Source organism: Nerophis ophidion, linkage group LG28 (genome assembly GCF_033978795.1).
Source record: "Nerophis ophidion isolate RoL-2023_Sa linkage group LG28, RoL_Noph_v1.0, whole genome shotgun sequence".
Lineage (NCBI taxonomy): Eukaryota > Metazoa > Chordata > Actinopteri > Syngnathiformes > Syngnathidae > Nerophis > Nerophis ophidion.
Window position 1 is genome coordinate 31,854,475 of NC_084638.1, and position 14,820 is coordinate 31,869,294.

Consider the following 14,820-nt stretch of genomic DNA (forward strand, 5'->3'; position numbering starts at 1 on the left):
AATTACAGGAATGACATGTTTTCCTGGTAATCAAAGGAATTACAAGTTTTCCTGGTAATTACCACAACGGCATGTTTTCCTCCTAATTACAGCAATGACATGTTTTCCTCCTAATTACAGGAATTACATGTTTTCCTAGTAATTACCATAACAAAACGTTTTCCTCCTAATTACAGGAATGACATGTTTTCCTGGTAATTACAGGAATGACAAGTTTTCTTGGTAATTACCAGAAAAGCTGGTTGTCCTCCGAATTACCGGAATTACATGTTTTACGTCTACTTACCGGATTGACATATTCTCCTGGTAATTACCACAACGGCATGTTTTCCTCCTAATTACAGGATTGACATGTTTTCCTAGTAATTACAGGAATGACATGTTTTCCTGGTAACTAACAGAATGGCTTGTTTTCCTCTGAATTACCGTAATGACATAATTTATGTCTACTTACCGGATTGACATATTTTCCTGGTAATTACCACAACGGCATGTTTTCCTCCTAATTACAGGAATGACATGCTTTCCTGGTAATTACAGGAATGACAAGTTTTCTTGGTAATTACCAGAAAGACGTGTTTTCCTCTGAAATACCGGAATGACATGTTTTACGTCTAATTACAGGATTGACATATTTCCCTGGCAATTACCATAACAGCATGTTTTCCTCCTAATTACAGGAATTACATGTTTTCCTGGTAATTATCATAATGGCATGTTTTCCTCCTAAATACAGGAATGACATGTTTTCCTAGTAATTACAGGAATGACATGTTTTCCTGGTAACTAATGGAATGGCTTGCTTTCCTCCGAATTACCGTAATGACATGTTTTACGTCTAATTACCGGATTGACATATTTTCCTGGTTATTACATAACAGCACGGTTTCCTCCTAATTACAGGAATTACATGTTTTCCTGGTAATTAAAGGAATGACAAGTTTTACTGGTAATTACCAGAAAGGCGTTTTTTCCTCCGAATTACCAGAATGACATGCTTTACGTCTACTTACTGGATTGACATTCTCCTGGTAATTACCACAACGGCATGTTTTCCTCCTAATTACAGGAATTACATGTTTTCCTGGTAACTAATGGAATGGCTTGTTTTCCTCCGAATGACATGTTTACGTCTAATTACCGGATTGACATATTTTCCTGGTAATTACCATAACGGCATGTTTTCCTCCTAATTACAGGAATCACATGTTTTCCTGGTAATTACCATAACGGCACGCTTTCCTCCTAATTACAGAAATGCATGTTTTCCTGATAATTACAGGAATAACATGTATTCCTGGTAATTAACTGAATGTTTTGTTTTCCTCCGAATTACAGCAATGACATGTTTAACATCCAATTACCAGATTTACCTATGTTCCTGGTTATTACAAGAACAGCATGTTTTTCCTAGTAATTACCGGAATTTCCTGTTTCCCTGTTATTTGCCCGAATGGCATGTTTTCCTGGTATACACTGGTAATTTTCCTGGTAATTCTAGGTATTATGTTATGATTTGTCATGCCAGGTTGTATTGTGTGTTTGTGTTAAGTAGATTAGTGGCCTGTTATGTTTTCAATGTTTGTTTGCTCCCTTGGTTACATTCTATTGTTGCTGGCTGATTAACCGCACCTGGTTTCTGTTTTTCATTAGTGTCCCCACTTGGTTCTGCCCTATTTAGTCCTTTTTTATTCTGGTGTAAAAGTAGCTTTCATGAAATGCTCAGTCATTCACAAACAAGGACGGGGCAAGGGTCACCACTTTGTGAACAAATGCGTGAGCAAACTGTCCAACAGTTTAAAGACAATATTTCTTAACCAGCTATTGCAAGGAATTTAGGGACCATCTACAGTCCATAATATCAATAAAAGGTTCAGAGAACCTGGAGAAATCATTGCACGTGAGCGGCAATGCCCGTGACCTTCGATCCCTCAGGCGGTACTGCATCAAAAAGCGACATCAGTGTGTAAACGATATCACCACATAGGCTCAGGAACACTTCAGAAAAAACACTGTCAGTAACTACAGTTGGTCGCTACATCTGTAAGTGCAAGTTAAAACTACTATGCAAAGCCAAAGCCATTTATCAACAACACCCAGAAACGCCGCCGGCTTTGCTGGGCCCGAGCTCATCAAAGATGGACTGATGCACAGTGGAAAAGTGTTCTGTGGTCTGACCAGTCTACATTTCAAATTGTTTTTGGAAACTGTGGACGTCGTGTCCTCCGGACCAAAGAGGAAAAGAGCCATCCGGATTTTTATAGGTGCAAAGTTCAAAAGACAGCATCTGTGATGGTATGGGGGTGTATTAGTGACATACTTGTAGTTAAATGAACTATTACAGTAATACCGGCAATATAGGCATTTACACTTTTTTGTAAAGGGGAACAGCATCACAATTTCAGAAGGGTTAAAACCAATTAAAATCAGTTCCCAGTAGCTTATTTTATTTTTCTAAGTTTTTTTCAAAATTTTATCAATCATGGAATATCCCGAAAAAAGGCTTTAAAGAGCTTGATTTTCGCTATCTGTAAATCCACCCGTCCATTTTCCTGTGAGGTCACATAGTGATGCCAATACAAACAAACATGGCGGCTAGAACAGCAAGATATAGCGACATTAGCTCGGATTCGGACTCGGATTTCAGCGGCTTAAGCGATTCAACAGATTACGCATGTATTGAAACGGATGGTTGGAGTGTGGAGGCAGATAGCGAAAACGAAAATGAAGAAGAAACTGAAGCTATTGAGCGAATAACTATTGAAGCTATTCGGCTATCGCCTTCTAACCAACGATTGCATCTTTTGACCACTGGATCAACTTAAACCCGTCGATTGGTAAGTGTTTGTTTGGCATTAAATGTGGGTGGAGGGAAAGGCTGGATGCAAATATAGCTACAAATGTACATACAGCTAGCCTGAATAGCATGTTAGCATCGATTAGCTGGCAGTCATGCCGTGACCAAATATGTCTGATTAGCACATAGGTCAATAACAACAACAAAACTCACCTTTGCGATTTCGTTGACTTTATCGTTGGAAATGCATCTGCTTTGAGTGTCGCAGGATATCCACACATCTCTGTCGTCGGTAAAATGTGCAGAACAAACGATCGGGACTTTCGCATCTTTTGACCACTGGTGTACTTGAATCCGTCGATTGGTATGTGTTTGTTTGGCATTAAATGTGGGTGGCGGGAAAGGCTGGATGCAAATATAGCTACAAATGAGGCATAATGATGCAATATGTACATACAGCTAGCCTAAATAGTAAGTCAACTTGAATCCGTCCCTGATCGTGTTGTTACACCCTCCGACAACACACCGACGAGGCATGATGTCTCCAAGGTACGAAAACAGTCGAAAAAACAAAAAATACCAGAGCTGATTTGACTTGTGTGTGTAATGTGTTTGAGAAAATGGCGGATTGCTTCCCATTGTGACGTCACGGGTGAAAGGTCATCGCTCCGACAGCGAGCAATTGAAAGGTGTTTAAATCGCCAAATTCACCCTTTTAGAGTTCAGAAATCGGTTAAAAAAACATATGGTCTTTTTTCTGCAACATCAAGGTATATATTGACGCTTACATAGGTCTGGTGATAATGTTCCCCTTTAACAGCATAATTACTGCAAATGCTTGAATAACTCTTAAACAAGAGTGGCTTACTTGGATACAGTAAAGCATTCTGGGGAATGACGTTACCTTGACGAATCCTCGCGGGGCCAGCGTGTCCATGAAGACGTGGCTCCAGGAGTCATCGGCCATCAGGTCTGAGATGAACCTGACGGGCGTGGCGCAGACTTCCTGCAGCCTGACATTGAAAGGAACAGGTGTGTGGTTTACATCTGCCGGCGAGCGGCTTTCACGCCATTTCTCACCCGATCACGTAAAGGTCGGTGGGGGGTTGTACGTCCAGTTGGAGCAGCGAGGTGACGTCATCGGGGGGTTCCGCGGTGGCCACGTTCCACGTCACCATGTGCAGCCTAAGTATTAAAAGGACACTTTTGTTATTATAGTAGTGATAAGGAACATTTATTGAGGGGGGCAAACCGCCTGAATCCCGGGCAAACTGGCTCAATCCCGGACAAGCCCCCTAAACATCTTTATCTTATTACTAGTTATTACTATCAGTAGAACTATTACTAATGTTAATACTACACTGGATACTTCATTCTTTTTTCTCTCATGCACTTTTCTCCTGCTTACTTCTTTGTTTTGTCTTGTCTTAACTTTCCTGTTGCCTCTTTTTGCACTGCTCTCCAGATTACAGAATTGCCCTTTTCCTGGTAATTACAGGAATTACACTTTTTTTCCCTAGTTATTGCAGGACTGACATGTTTCCCGGTAGTTACACCAGTGAGCTTGCTTTCTTGGTAATTGCAGGCATTATCTGTTTTTCCTGGTATAAAAAAAATACATGTTTTTCCGGATAGTTCCAAGACTGCCACATGACCCTGCTAATTCCGGAAAGTACATGTTATCCTGTTTATTACTAGAATTATATGTTTTCCTGGTAATTACAAGGATGACACGTTTTCCTTGCTAAATTGAGGAACAACACGTTTTAATGGGAATTCCAGGAATTACAAGTTGTTCTGATATTTAAAGAAATGATATTTTTTTCCTGGTAATTCCTTTGAATGACATATTTTCCTGGTATTTAAAAGAATGAACATGTTTTTCTGGTAATTAATAAAGAATTGTTTTTTTCCTGGTAAGTACAGGAATTACACTTTTTTGTAGTTTTTGCAGGAATTAAATGTTTTCTGGTAGTTACATCAGTGAGCTTGCTTTCTTGGTAATTGAAGGCATTACCTGGTTTTCCTGGTATAAAAAAATACATGTTTTTCCGGATAGTTCCAAGACTGCCACATGGCCCTGCTAATTCCGGAAAGTACATGTTATCCTGTTTATTACTAGAATTATATGTTTTCCTGGTAATTACAAGGATGACACGTTTTCCTTGCTAAATTGAGGAACAACACGTTTTAATGGGAATTCCAGGAATTACAAGTTGTTCTGATATTTAAAGAAATGATATTTTTTTCCTGGTAATTCCTTTGAATGACATATTTTCCTGGTATTTAAAAGAATGAACATGTTTTTCTGGTAATTAATAAAGAATTGCTTTTTTCCTGGTAAGTACAGGAATTACACTTTTTTGTAGTTTTTGCAGGAATTAAATGTTTTCTGGTAGTTGCATCAGTGAGCTTGCTTTCTTGGTAATTGAAGGCATTACCTGGTTTTCCTGGTATAAAAAAATACATGTTTTTCCTTGGAATTCCAAGAATGACACATTCATGCCAATACCAAGAAGACCTCATGACCCTGCTAATTCCAGAAATTACATGTTTTCCTTTAAAAGAATGAACATGTTTTTCTGGTAATTAATTAAATAATTGTTTTTTTCCTGGTAATTACAGGAATTACATTTTTTTTCTAGTTTTTTGCACAAATTAAATGTTTTCTGGTCGTTACATCAGTGAGCTTGCTTTCTTGGTAATTGAAGGCATTACCTGGTTTTCCTGGTATAAAAAGATACATGTTTTTCCTCGTAATTCCAAGAATGACACATTCATGCCAATTCCAGGAAGACCACATGAGCCTGCTAATTCCAGAAATTACAGTTTTTCCTGATTAATACTAGAATTACATATTTTCCTGGTAATTACAGAGATGACATGTTTGCTTAACAATTACAGGAAGTACACGTTTTGCCTTCTAATTTTAGGAACAACACGTTTTTATGGTTATTCCAGGAATTACATGTTGTCCTGATATTTAAAGGAATTATATGTTTTCCTGTTAATTCCTTTGAATGACATACTTTCCTGGTGTTTACATGAGTGAACATGATTTTCTGGTAATTAATTACAAAATTGCTTTTTTCCTGGTGATTACAGGAATGACATTTTTTTCTAGTTTTTTGCACAAATTAAATGTTTTCTGGTCGTTACATCAGTGAGCTTGCTTTCTTGGTAATTGAAGGCATTACCTGGTTTTCCTGGTATAAAAAGATACATGTTTTTCCTCGTAATTCCAAGAATGACACATTCATGCCAATTCCAGGAAGACCACATGAGCCTGCTAATTCCAGAAATTACAGTTTTTCCTGATTAATACTAGAATTACATATTTTCCTGGTAATTACAGAGATGACATGTTTGCTTAACAATTACAGGAAGTACACGTTTTGCCTGCTAATTTTAGGAACAACACGTTTTTATGGTTATTCCAGGAATTACATGTTGTCCTGATATTTAAAGGAATTATATGTTTTCCTGTTAATTCCTTTGAATGACATACTTTCCTGGTGTTTACATGAGTGAACATGTTTTTCTGGTAATTAATTACAAGATTGCTTTTTTCCTGGTGATTACAGGAATTACACTTTTTCCTATTTTTTGCAGGAATTAAATGTTTTCTGGTAGTTACATCAGTGAGCTTGCTTTCTTGGTAATTGAAGGCATTACCTGTTTTTCCTGGTATAGAAATACATGTTTTTCCTGGTAATTCCTGACACACTCATGCTAATTCCAAAAAGGCCACATGAGTCTGCTAATTCCAGAAATTACATATTTTACTGATTATTACTAGAATTACATATTTTCCTGGTAATTACAAGGATGACACGTTTTCCTTGCTAATTTGAGGAACAACGCGTTTTTATGGTAATTCCAGGAATTACATGTTGTCCTGATATTTAAAGTTAATTCTATTTTTTTCCTGGTAATTCCTTTGAAAGACATACTTTTCTGATATTTAAAAGAATGAACATGTTTTTCTGGTAATTAATTAAATAATTGCATTTTTCCTGGTAATAACAGGAATTACACTTTTTCCTAGTTTTCGTAGGCAAAACATGTTTTCTGGTATTTCCAGTAGTAAGCTTGCTTTCTTGGTAATTGCACGCATTACCTGCTTTTCCAGGTATAAAAAAATACGTTTTTCCGGATAATTCCAAGAATGCCACATGACCCTGCTAATTCCAGAAAGTACATGATTTCCTGTTTATTACTAGAATAATGTATTTTCCTGGTAATTACAAGGATGACGTGTTTTCCTTGCTAATTTGAGGAGCAACACGTTTTTATGGTAATTCCAGGAATTACATGTTGTCCTGATATTTAAAGGATTTATATGTTTTCCTGTTAATTCCTTTGAATGACAAACTTTCCTGGTGTTTACATGAGTGGACATGTTTTTCAGGTAATTAATTACAAAATAGCTTTTTTCCTGGTAATTACAGTTTTTCCTAGTTTTTGCAGGAATTAAATGTTAGTTTTTGCAGGAATTAAATGTTTTCTGGTAGTTCCAGTAGTAAGTAATTGTAGTAAATAATTGCAGTAAGTAATTGAATTAAATGTTTTCTGGTAGTTCCAGTAGTAAGCTTGCCATTCTGGCAATTGCAGGCAATACCTGTTTTTTTTTTGGTCTAAAAAAAATACATGTTTTTCCTGGTAATTCCAAAAAGAACATATTTCCCAGTTAAATCCAGGAATGAAACGGGTTTTTTTCCTGGTAATTACTGGAGTTACGCTCAGCGCATGATGACCTGAAGGCGTCGGTGGGACTGAAGCGTCCACAGAGCTGGAAAGCCTCATCCAGCGTGCGGGACACTTCTTCGCTGGCCTCGTCATCCGAGCTCATGTCGTCGATGCGGGTCAGCAGCTGGGTGAGGCGCTGGCGGAGCAGCATTTTGGAGCGGGAGCCCCGAGAGGACGCACCGCTGCTCGCACTGTCCGAGCGCAAACGGGGGCCGCCCATCAGGAAGTCCATCTACGAAGTCGTCTTCTCTGACAAAGTTTTCTTTACCTCGTCTTCTGTGTCCTCGCGTCCATGAGGCATCCACTAATTAAAGCGCCGATCCCATGTGGCAACGAAGCAGATTTGCTTTTTGGCTAAGTCAGGAATGCGAAGCCCGAGTCCCGGCGGCGAGGAGGAGCGTTGTTGCGACACCGGAGAAAACCTCCAAAGCTCTAAGAGGTTTAACACGGAGGGCCGCATTCCAGCCCAAGCCCCCGTAATCGCGGGCCGGCCCGTAATGAGGGGACAATGGCATTAGCTTCTTTTGGACGCGCTCCACTTTCTCCTCATGTGGGCGAAAGGTCATCACGCATACCAACATTTGCTGCAACCACAAAGTACTTAGTACTTCATAATTACAGTCCCCAAAACTTGTGAAGTTGGCACGTTGTGTAAATGGTAAATAAAAACAGAATACAATGATTTTAATCCAGTGGTTCTTAAAGGGGAACATTATCAGCAGACCTATGTAAGCGTCAATATATACCTTGATGTTGCAGAAAAAAAGACCATATATATTTTTAAACGGTTTCTGAACTTTAAATGGGTGAATTTTGGCGAATGAAAGACCTACTGAAAGCCACTACTACCGACCACGCAGTCTGATAGTTTATATATCAATGATGAAATATTAACATTGCAACACATGCCAATACGGCTTTTTTAGTTTACTAAATTACAATTTTAAATTTCCCGGGAGTTTCGTCTTGGAAACATTGTGTAATGATGACGTGTATGCAGGACGTCACGCGTTTTTAGGAAGTATGAGCGCTGCGCACACACACAGCTAAAAGTCGTCTGCTTTAACCGCATAATTAGACAGTATTTTGGAGATCTGTGTTGCTGAATCTTTTGCAATTTGTTTAATTAATACTGGAGAAGCCACAGTAGAAAGATGGAGTTGGGAAGCTTTAGCCTTTAGCCACACAAACACAGGGTGATTCCTTGTTTAAAATTCCCGGAGCTGAAACTTTACTATGGATCAGAGCGCAGTCAAGCAAACATGGATCCCGACTACATGTCAACCAGCAGTTTTCGGTGAGAAAATTGTGGTTAAAAAGTCGCCACTTCCCGGATATCAGCTGAACTTGTGTCGTCCGTACAGCTGCCGTCGACACCCGTGAGACATGGTGTCAAGACACCCGTGGACAAACCCCTCCGACTATCAGGTACTATTAAACTCACTAAAACACTAGCAACACAATAGAAAGATAAGGGATTTCCTAGAATTATCCTAGTAAATGTGTCTAAAAACATCGGAATACGTCCCAATGCTATCACGTTTTTATTTTTTAACTCATTTTTATTTTTTTAATGTAATTTTTTTTTTCTAGTCCGTTGCTATCAATATCCTCAAACACGAATCTTTCATCATCACTCAAATTAATGGGGAAATTGTTCTTTTCTCGGTCCGAATAACTGTTTTTGTTGGAGGCTCCCATTAGAATCAATGTGAATATGTGAGGAGCCCCTACACTTGTGACGTCATCGTCTGCGACTTCCGGTAAAGGCAAGGCTTTTCTGTTAGCACCAAAAGTGGCGAACTTTATCGTCGATTTTCTCTACTAAATCCTTTCAGCAAAAATATGGCAATATCGCAAAATGATCAAGTATGACACATAGAATGGACCTGCTGTCCCCGTTTAAATAAGAAAATCTCATTTGAGTAGGCCTTTAAACGCCTTTCTGTTTATCGCTCTCTGAGCGACAACGTCAGAACGTGACGTCACCTAGGTAGTCAACGCCATTTTTCCCTACCACATCACACGCATCGAGTCAAATCAGCTCTGTTGTTTTCCACTATTTCGACTGTTTTCCGGTACTTTGGAGACAACATGCCTCGTTTGTGTGTTGTCGGAGGGTGTAACAACACGATCAGGGATGGATTCAAGTTGATTTACGTAGAATGTGCATCGAATAGCACGGCATGCCAATCGATGCTAACATGCTATTTAGGCTAGCTATATGTGCATATTGCAGCATTATGCCTCATTTGTAGCTATATTTGCATCCAGCCTTTCCCTCCATCCACATTTAATGCCGAACAAACACATACCAATCGACGGATTTAAGTTGCTCCAGTGTCACAAGATGCGAAAGTCCCTCGTTTGGTTTTTACCGGCATTGCTACGACAGAGATGGCAAGAATGTGTGGATATCCTGCGACACTCAAAGCAGATGCATTTCCAACGATAAAGTCAACGAAATCCCAAAGGTGAGTTTTGTTGATGTTGTTGACTTATGTGCTAATCAGACATATTTGAACGCGGCATGACTGCCAGCTAATCGATGCTAACATGCTATTTAGGCTAGCTGTATGTACATTTGAAAATATATTTACATCCAGTGTTTCCTTCCACCCACATTTAATGCCAAACAAAAACTTACCAATTGACGGATTTAAGTTGCTCCAGTGTCAATGCGAAAGTCCTGATCGTTTGGTCCGCACATTTTACCGGCGATGCTAATGCAGACATGGCCGAATAGCGTCAATAGCAATTCGCTCAATAGCTTCAGTTTCTTCTTCAATTTCCTTTTCGCTATCTGCCTCCATACTCCAACTATCCGTTTCAATACATGCGTAATCTGTTGAATCGCTTAAGCCCCCGAAATCTGAGTCTGAATTCCGAGCTAATGTCACTATATCTTGCTGTGCTATCCGCCATTGTTTGTTTGTGTTGGCAGCACTGTATGACGTCACAGGAAAATGAACAGTGGCTTCGAGAACGAAAATAAGGCACTTTAAAGCTTTTTTTAGGGATATTCCGGGACGGGTAAAATTTTGAAAAAAACTTCAAAAAGTAAAATAAGCCACTGGGAAGTGATTTTTATTGGTTTTAACCCTTGAAATTGTGATAATGTTCCCCTTTAACCTGGGTTCGATCGAACCCTAGTGGTTCGGTGAGTCGGCCTCAGGCGTTCCGAGGAGGTCAAAACACACCCGACTCATCATCTCAATAAAAATTTCTCCCTATTGGCTTATTACGGTTACGGCAACAGCAGAAGTCACACTTTTTTGCAGGTGTGTAATTTGTTGTGAGTTTGTGAGTTGTTGTCGGTTTTGCTCTTCGAACAAGGTGATGTTCATGCACGGTTCATTTTGTGCACCGGTAATAAAACATGGTAACACTTATGGCCGGTATAGCTCGGTTGGTAGAGCGGCCGTGCCAGCAACTTGACGGTTGCAGGTTCGATCCCCGTTTCCGCCATCCTAGTCACTGCTGTTGTGTCCTTGGGCAAGACACTTTACCCACCTGCTCCCAGTGCCACCCACACTGGTTTAAATGTAAAAAAATAGATATTGGGTTTCACTATGTAAAGCGCTTTGAGTCACTAGAGAAAAAGCGCTATATAAATGTAATTCACTTCACTTCACTTGAGTATGGGGAACATATTCACCTTTAATTATTGTTGCTTATTAACATGCAAATTAGTAACATATTGACTCATTATTATGTACTTATTAATGCCTTATTCGGCATGGACTCATTATAACCCTAACCCTTTAACCCTAACCAAATAACTCCAAATTAAGTCTTTGTTACTTAGAGTATGTTCCCCTAGTGTCCAAAAACCTCTAAATTAAGTCTTTGTTACTTAAAGTATGTTCCCCTAGTGTCCAAAAACCTCTAAATTAAGTCTTTGTTACTTAAAGTATGTTCCCCTAGTGTCCAAAAACCTCTAAATTAAGTCTTTGTTACTTAAAGTATGTTCCCCTAGTGTCCAAAAACCTCTAAATTAAGTCTTTGTTACTTAGAGTATGTTCCCCTAGTGTCCAAAAACCTCTAAATTAAGTCTTTGTTACTTAAAGTATGTTCCCCTAGTGTCCAAAAACCTCTAAATTAAGTCTTTGTTACTTAAAGTATGTTCCCCTAGTGTCCAAAAACCTCTAAATTAAGTCTTTGTTACTTAGAGTATGTTCCCCTAGTGTCCAAAAACCTCTAAATTAAGTCTTTGTTACTTAAAGTATGTTCCCCTAGTGTCCAAAAACCTCTAAATTAAGTCTTTGTTACTTAAAGTATGTTCCCCTAGTGTCCAAAAACCTCTAAATTAAGTCTTTGTTACTTAAAGTATGTTCCCCTAGTGTCCAAAAACCTCTAAATTAAGTCTTTGTTACTTAGAGTATGTTCCCCTAGTGTCCAAAAACCTCTAAATTAAGTCTTTGTTACTTAAAGTATGTTCCCCTAGTGTCCAAAAACCTCTAAATTAAGTCTTTGTTACTTAAAGTATGTTCCCCTAGTGTCCAAAAACCTCTAAATTAAGTCTTTGTTACTTAGAGTATGTTCCCCTAGTGTCCAAAAACCTCTAAATTAAGTCTTTGTTACTTAAAGTATGTTCCCCTAGTGTCCAAAAACCTCTAAATTAAGTCTTTGTTACTTAGAGTATGTTCCCCTAGTGTCCAAAAACCTCTAAATTAAGTCTTTGTTACTTAAAGTATGTTCCCCTAGTGTCCAAAAACCTCTAAATTAAGTCTTTGTTACTTAAAGTATGTTCCCCTAGTGTCCAAAAACCTCTAAATTAAGTCTTTGTTACTTAAAGTATGTTCCCCTAGTGTCCAAAAACCTCTAAATTAAGTCTTTGTTACTTAGAGTATGTTCCCCTAGTGTCCAAAAACCTCTAAATTAAGTCTTTGTTACTTAAAGTATGTTCCCCTAGTGTCCAAAAACCTCTAAATTAAGTCTTTGTTACTTAAAGTATGTTCCCCTAGTGTCCAAAAACCTCTAAATTAAGTCTTTGTTACTTAAAGTATGTTCCCCTAGTGTCCAAAAACCTCTAAATTAAGTCTTTGTTACTTAAAGTATGTTCCCCTAGTGTCCAAAAACCTCTAAATTAAGTCTTTGTTACTTAAAGTATGTTCCCCTAGTGTCCAAAAACCTCTAAATTAAGTCTTTGTTACTTAAAGTATGTTCCCCTAGTGTCCAAAAACCTCTAAATTAAGTCTTTGTTACTTAAAGTATGTTCCCCTAGTGTCCAAAAACCTCTAAATTAAGTCTTTGTTACTTAGAGTATGTTCCCCTAGTGTCCAAAAACCTCTAAATTAAGTCTTTGTTACTTAAAGTATGTTCCCCTAGTGTCCAAAAACCTCTAAATTAAGTCTTTGTTACTTAAAGTATGTTCCCCTAGTGTCCAAAAACCTCTAAATTAAGTCTTTGTTACTTAGAGTATGTTCCCCTAGTGTCCAAAAACCTCTAAATTAAGTCTTTGTTACTTAAAGTATGTTCCCCTAGTGTCCAAAAACCTCTAAATTAAGTCTTTGTTACTTAGAGTATGTTCCCCTAGTGTCCAAAAACCTCTAAATTAAGTCTTTGTTACTTAAAGTATGTTCCCCTAGTGTCCAAAAACCTCTAAATTAAGTCTTTGTTACTTAGAGTATGTTCCCCTAGTGTCCAAAAACCTCTAAATTAAGTCTTTGTTACTTAGAGTATGTTCCCCTAGTGTCCAAAAACCTCTAAATTAAGTCTTTGTTACTTAGAGTATGTTCCCCTAGTGTCCAAAAACCTCTAAATTAAGTCTTTGTTACTTAGAGTATGTTCCCCTAGTGTCCAAAAACCTCTAAATTAAGTCTTTGTTACTTAGAGTATGTTCCCCTAGTGTCCAAAAACCTCTAAATTAAGTCTTTGTTACTTAAAGTATGTTCCCCTAGTGTCCAAAAACCTCTAAATTAAGTCTTTGTTACTTAGAGTATGTTCCCCTAGTGTCCAAAAACCTCTAAATTAAGTCTTTGTTACTTAAAGTATGTTCCCCTAGTGTCCAAAAACCTCTAAATTAAGTCTTTGTTACTTAGAGTATGTTCTTCATACTAAAGTGTTACCAAAAACACATAACTTTGTCTTGAATAAAAAAATGTTTATTTTTTATTTTTCACTAAGAAGGGTTCGGTGAATGCGCATCTGAAACTAATTGGGTTCGGTACCTCCAACAAGGTTAAGAACCACTGTTATATTCAATTGAATTGACTGCAAAGACAAGATACTGGAACTGGAAAACGTTGTTATTTTTTGCAACTATTAGCTCACTGGGATTTGATGCCTGCAACATGTTTCAAAAAAGATGGCACGAGTGGCAAAAAGACGGAGAGAGTTGAGGAATGCTCATCAAACACTTATTTGGAATTGCATACAGGTGAACAGGCTAATTGGGAACGGGTGGGTGCCATGATTGGCTATAAAAGCAGCGTCCAAGAAATGCTCAGTCATTCACAAACAAGGATGGGGCGAGGGTCGCCACTTTGTGAACAAATGTGCGAGAAAATTGTCGAACAGTTTAAGCACAATATTTCTCAACGAGCTATTGCACGGAATATAGGGATTTCACCAACTAAGGTCCGTAATATCATCAAAAGGTTCAGAGAATCTGGAGAAAGCGATGATATTACGGAACTTCGATCCCTCAGGCGGTACTGCATCAAAAAGAGACATCAGTGTGTAAAGGATATCACACATGGCTCAGAACACTTCAAAAACCACTGTCAGTAACTACAGTTGGTTGCTATATCTGTAAGTGTAAATTAATATCTCTACTATGCAAAGCCAAAGCGTTTGTCAACAACACCCAGAAACGCCGCCGGCTTCGCTGGGCCCGAGCTCATCTAAGATAGACTGATGCAAAGTGAAAAGCGTTCTGTGGTCTGATGAGTCCACATTTCAAATTGTTTTTGGAAAACTGTGGACGTGGTGTCCTCCGACCAAAGAGGAAAAGAACCATACGGAATATTATAGGCGCAAAGTTCAAGAGCAGTATCTGTGCTGGTATGGGGTGTATTAGTGTTCAAAGCATGGGTGACGTACACATCAGTGAAGGCACCATTAATGCTGAAAGGTGCATACAGGTTTTGGAGCAACATATGTTGTCATCCAAGCAACGTTATCATGGACGCCCCTGCTTATTTCAGCAAGACAATGCAAGCATGTGTTACAACAGCGTGGCTTCGTAGTAGAAGAGTGCAGGTATTTTCCTGGCCCGCCTGCAGTCCAGACATAACTCCCATTATGAACCGTAAAATACGACAACAAGA

At 38.6% G+C, this 14,820-nt stretch overlaps 1 protein-coding gene across 5 annotated transcripts in view; it reads right to left on the reverse strand.

The window, feature by feature from the left end:
- Positions 1 to 14,820, reverse strand: part of inpp5kb (inositol polyphosphate-5-phosphatase Kb) — a 60,556-nt gene that overhangs the window by 37,197 nt on the left and 8,539 nt on the right. For 3 of the 5 annotated variants that reach the window (XM_061890408.1, XM_061890410.1, XM_061890412.1), the window contains 2 exons: positions 3,878 to 3,982; positions 3,702 to 3,810 (listed from right to left, as the gene is read on the reverse strand). In XM_061890408.1, the coding sequence (XP_061746392.1) occupies positions 3,702 to 3,810; positions 3,878 to 3,982 (214 nt within the window). Of the gene's footprint in view, positions 1 to 3,701; positions 3,811 to 3,877; positions 3,983 to 7,554; positions 7,986 to 14,820 lie in introns of those variants that run through there. The other 2 variants (XM_061890411.1, XM_061890413.1) reach the window with 2 other exon arrangements.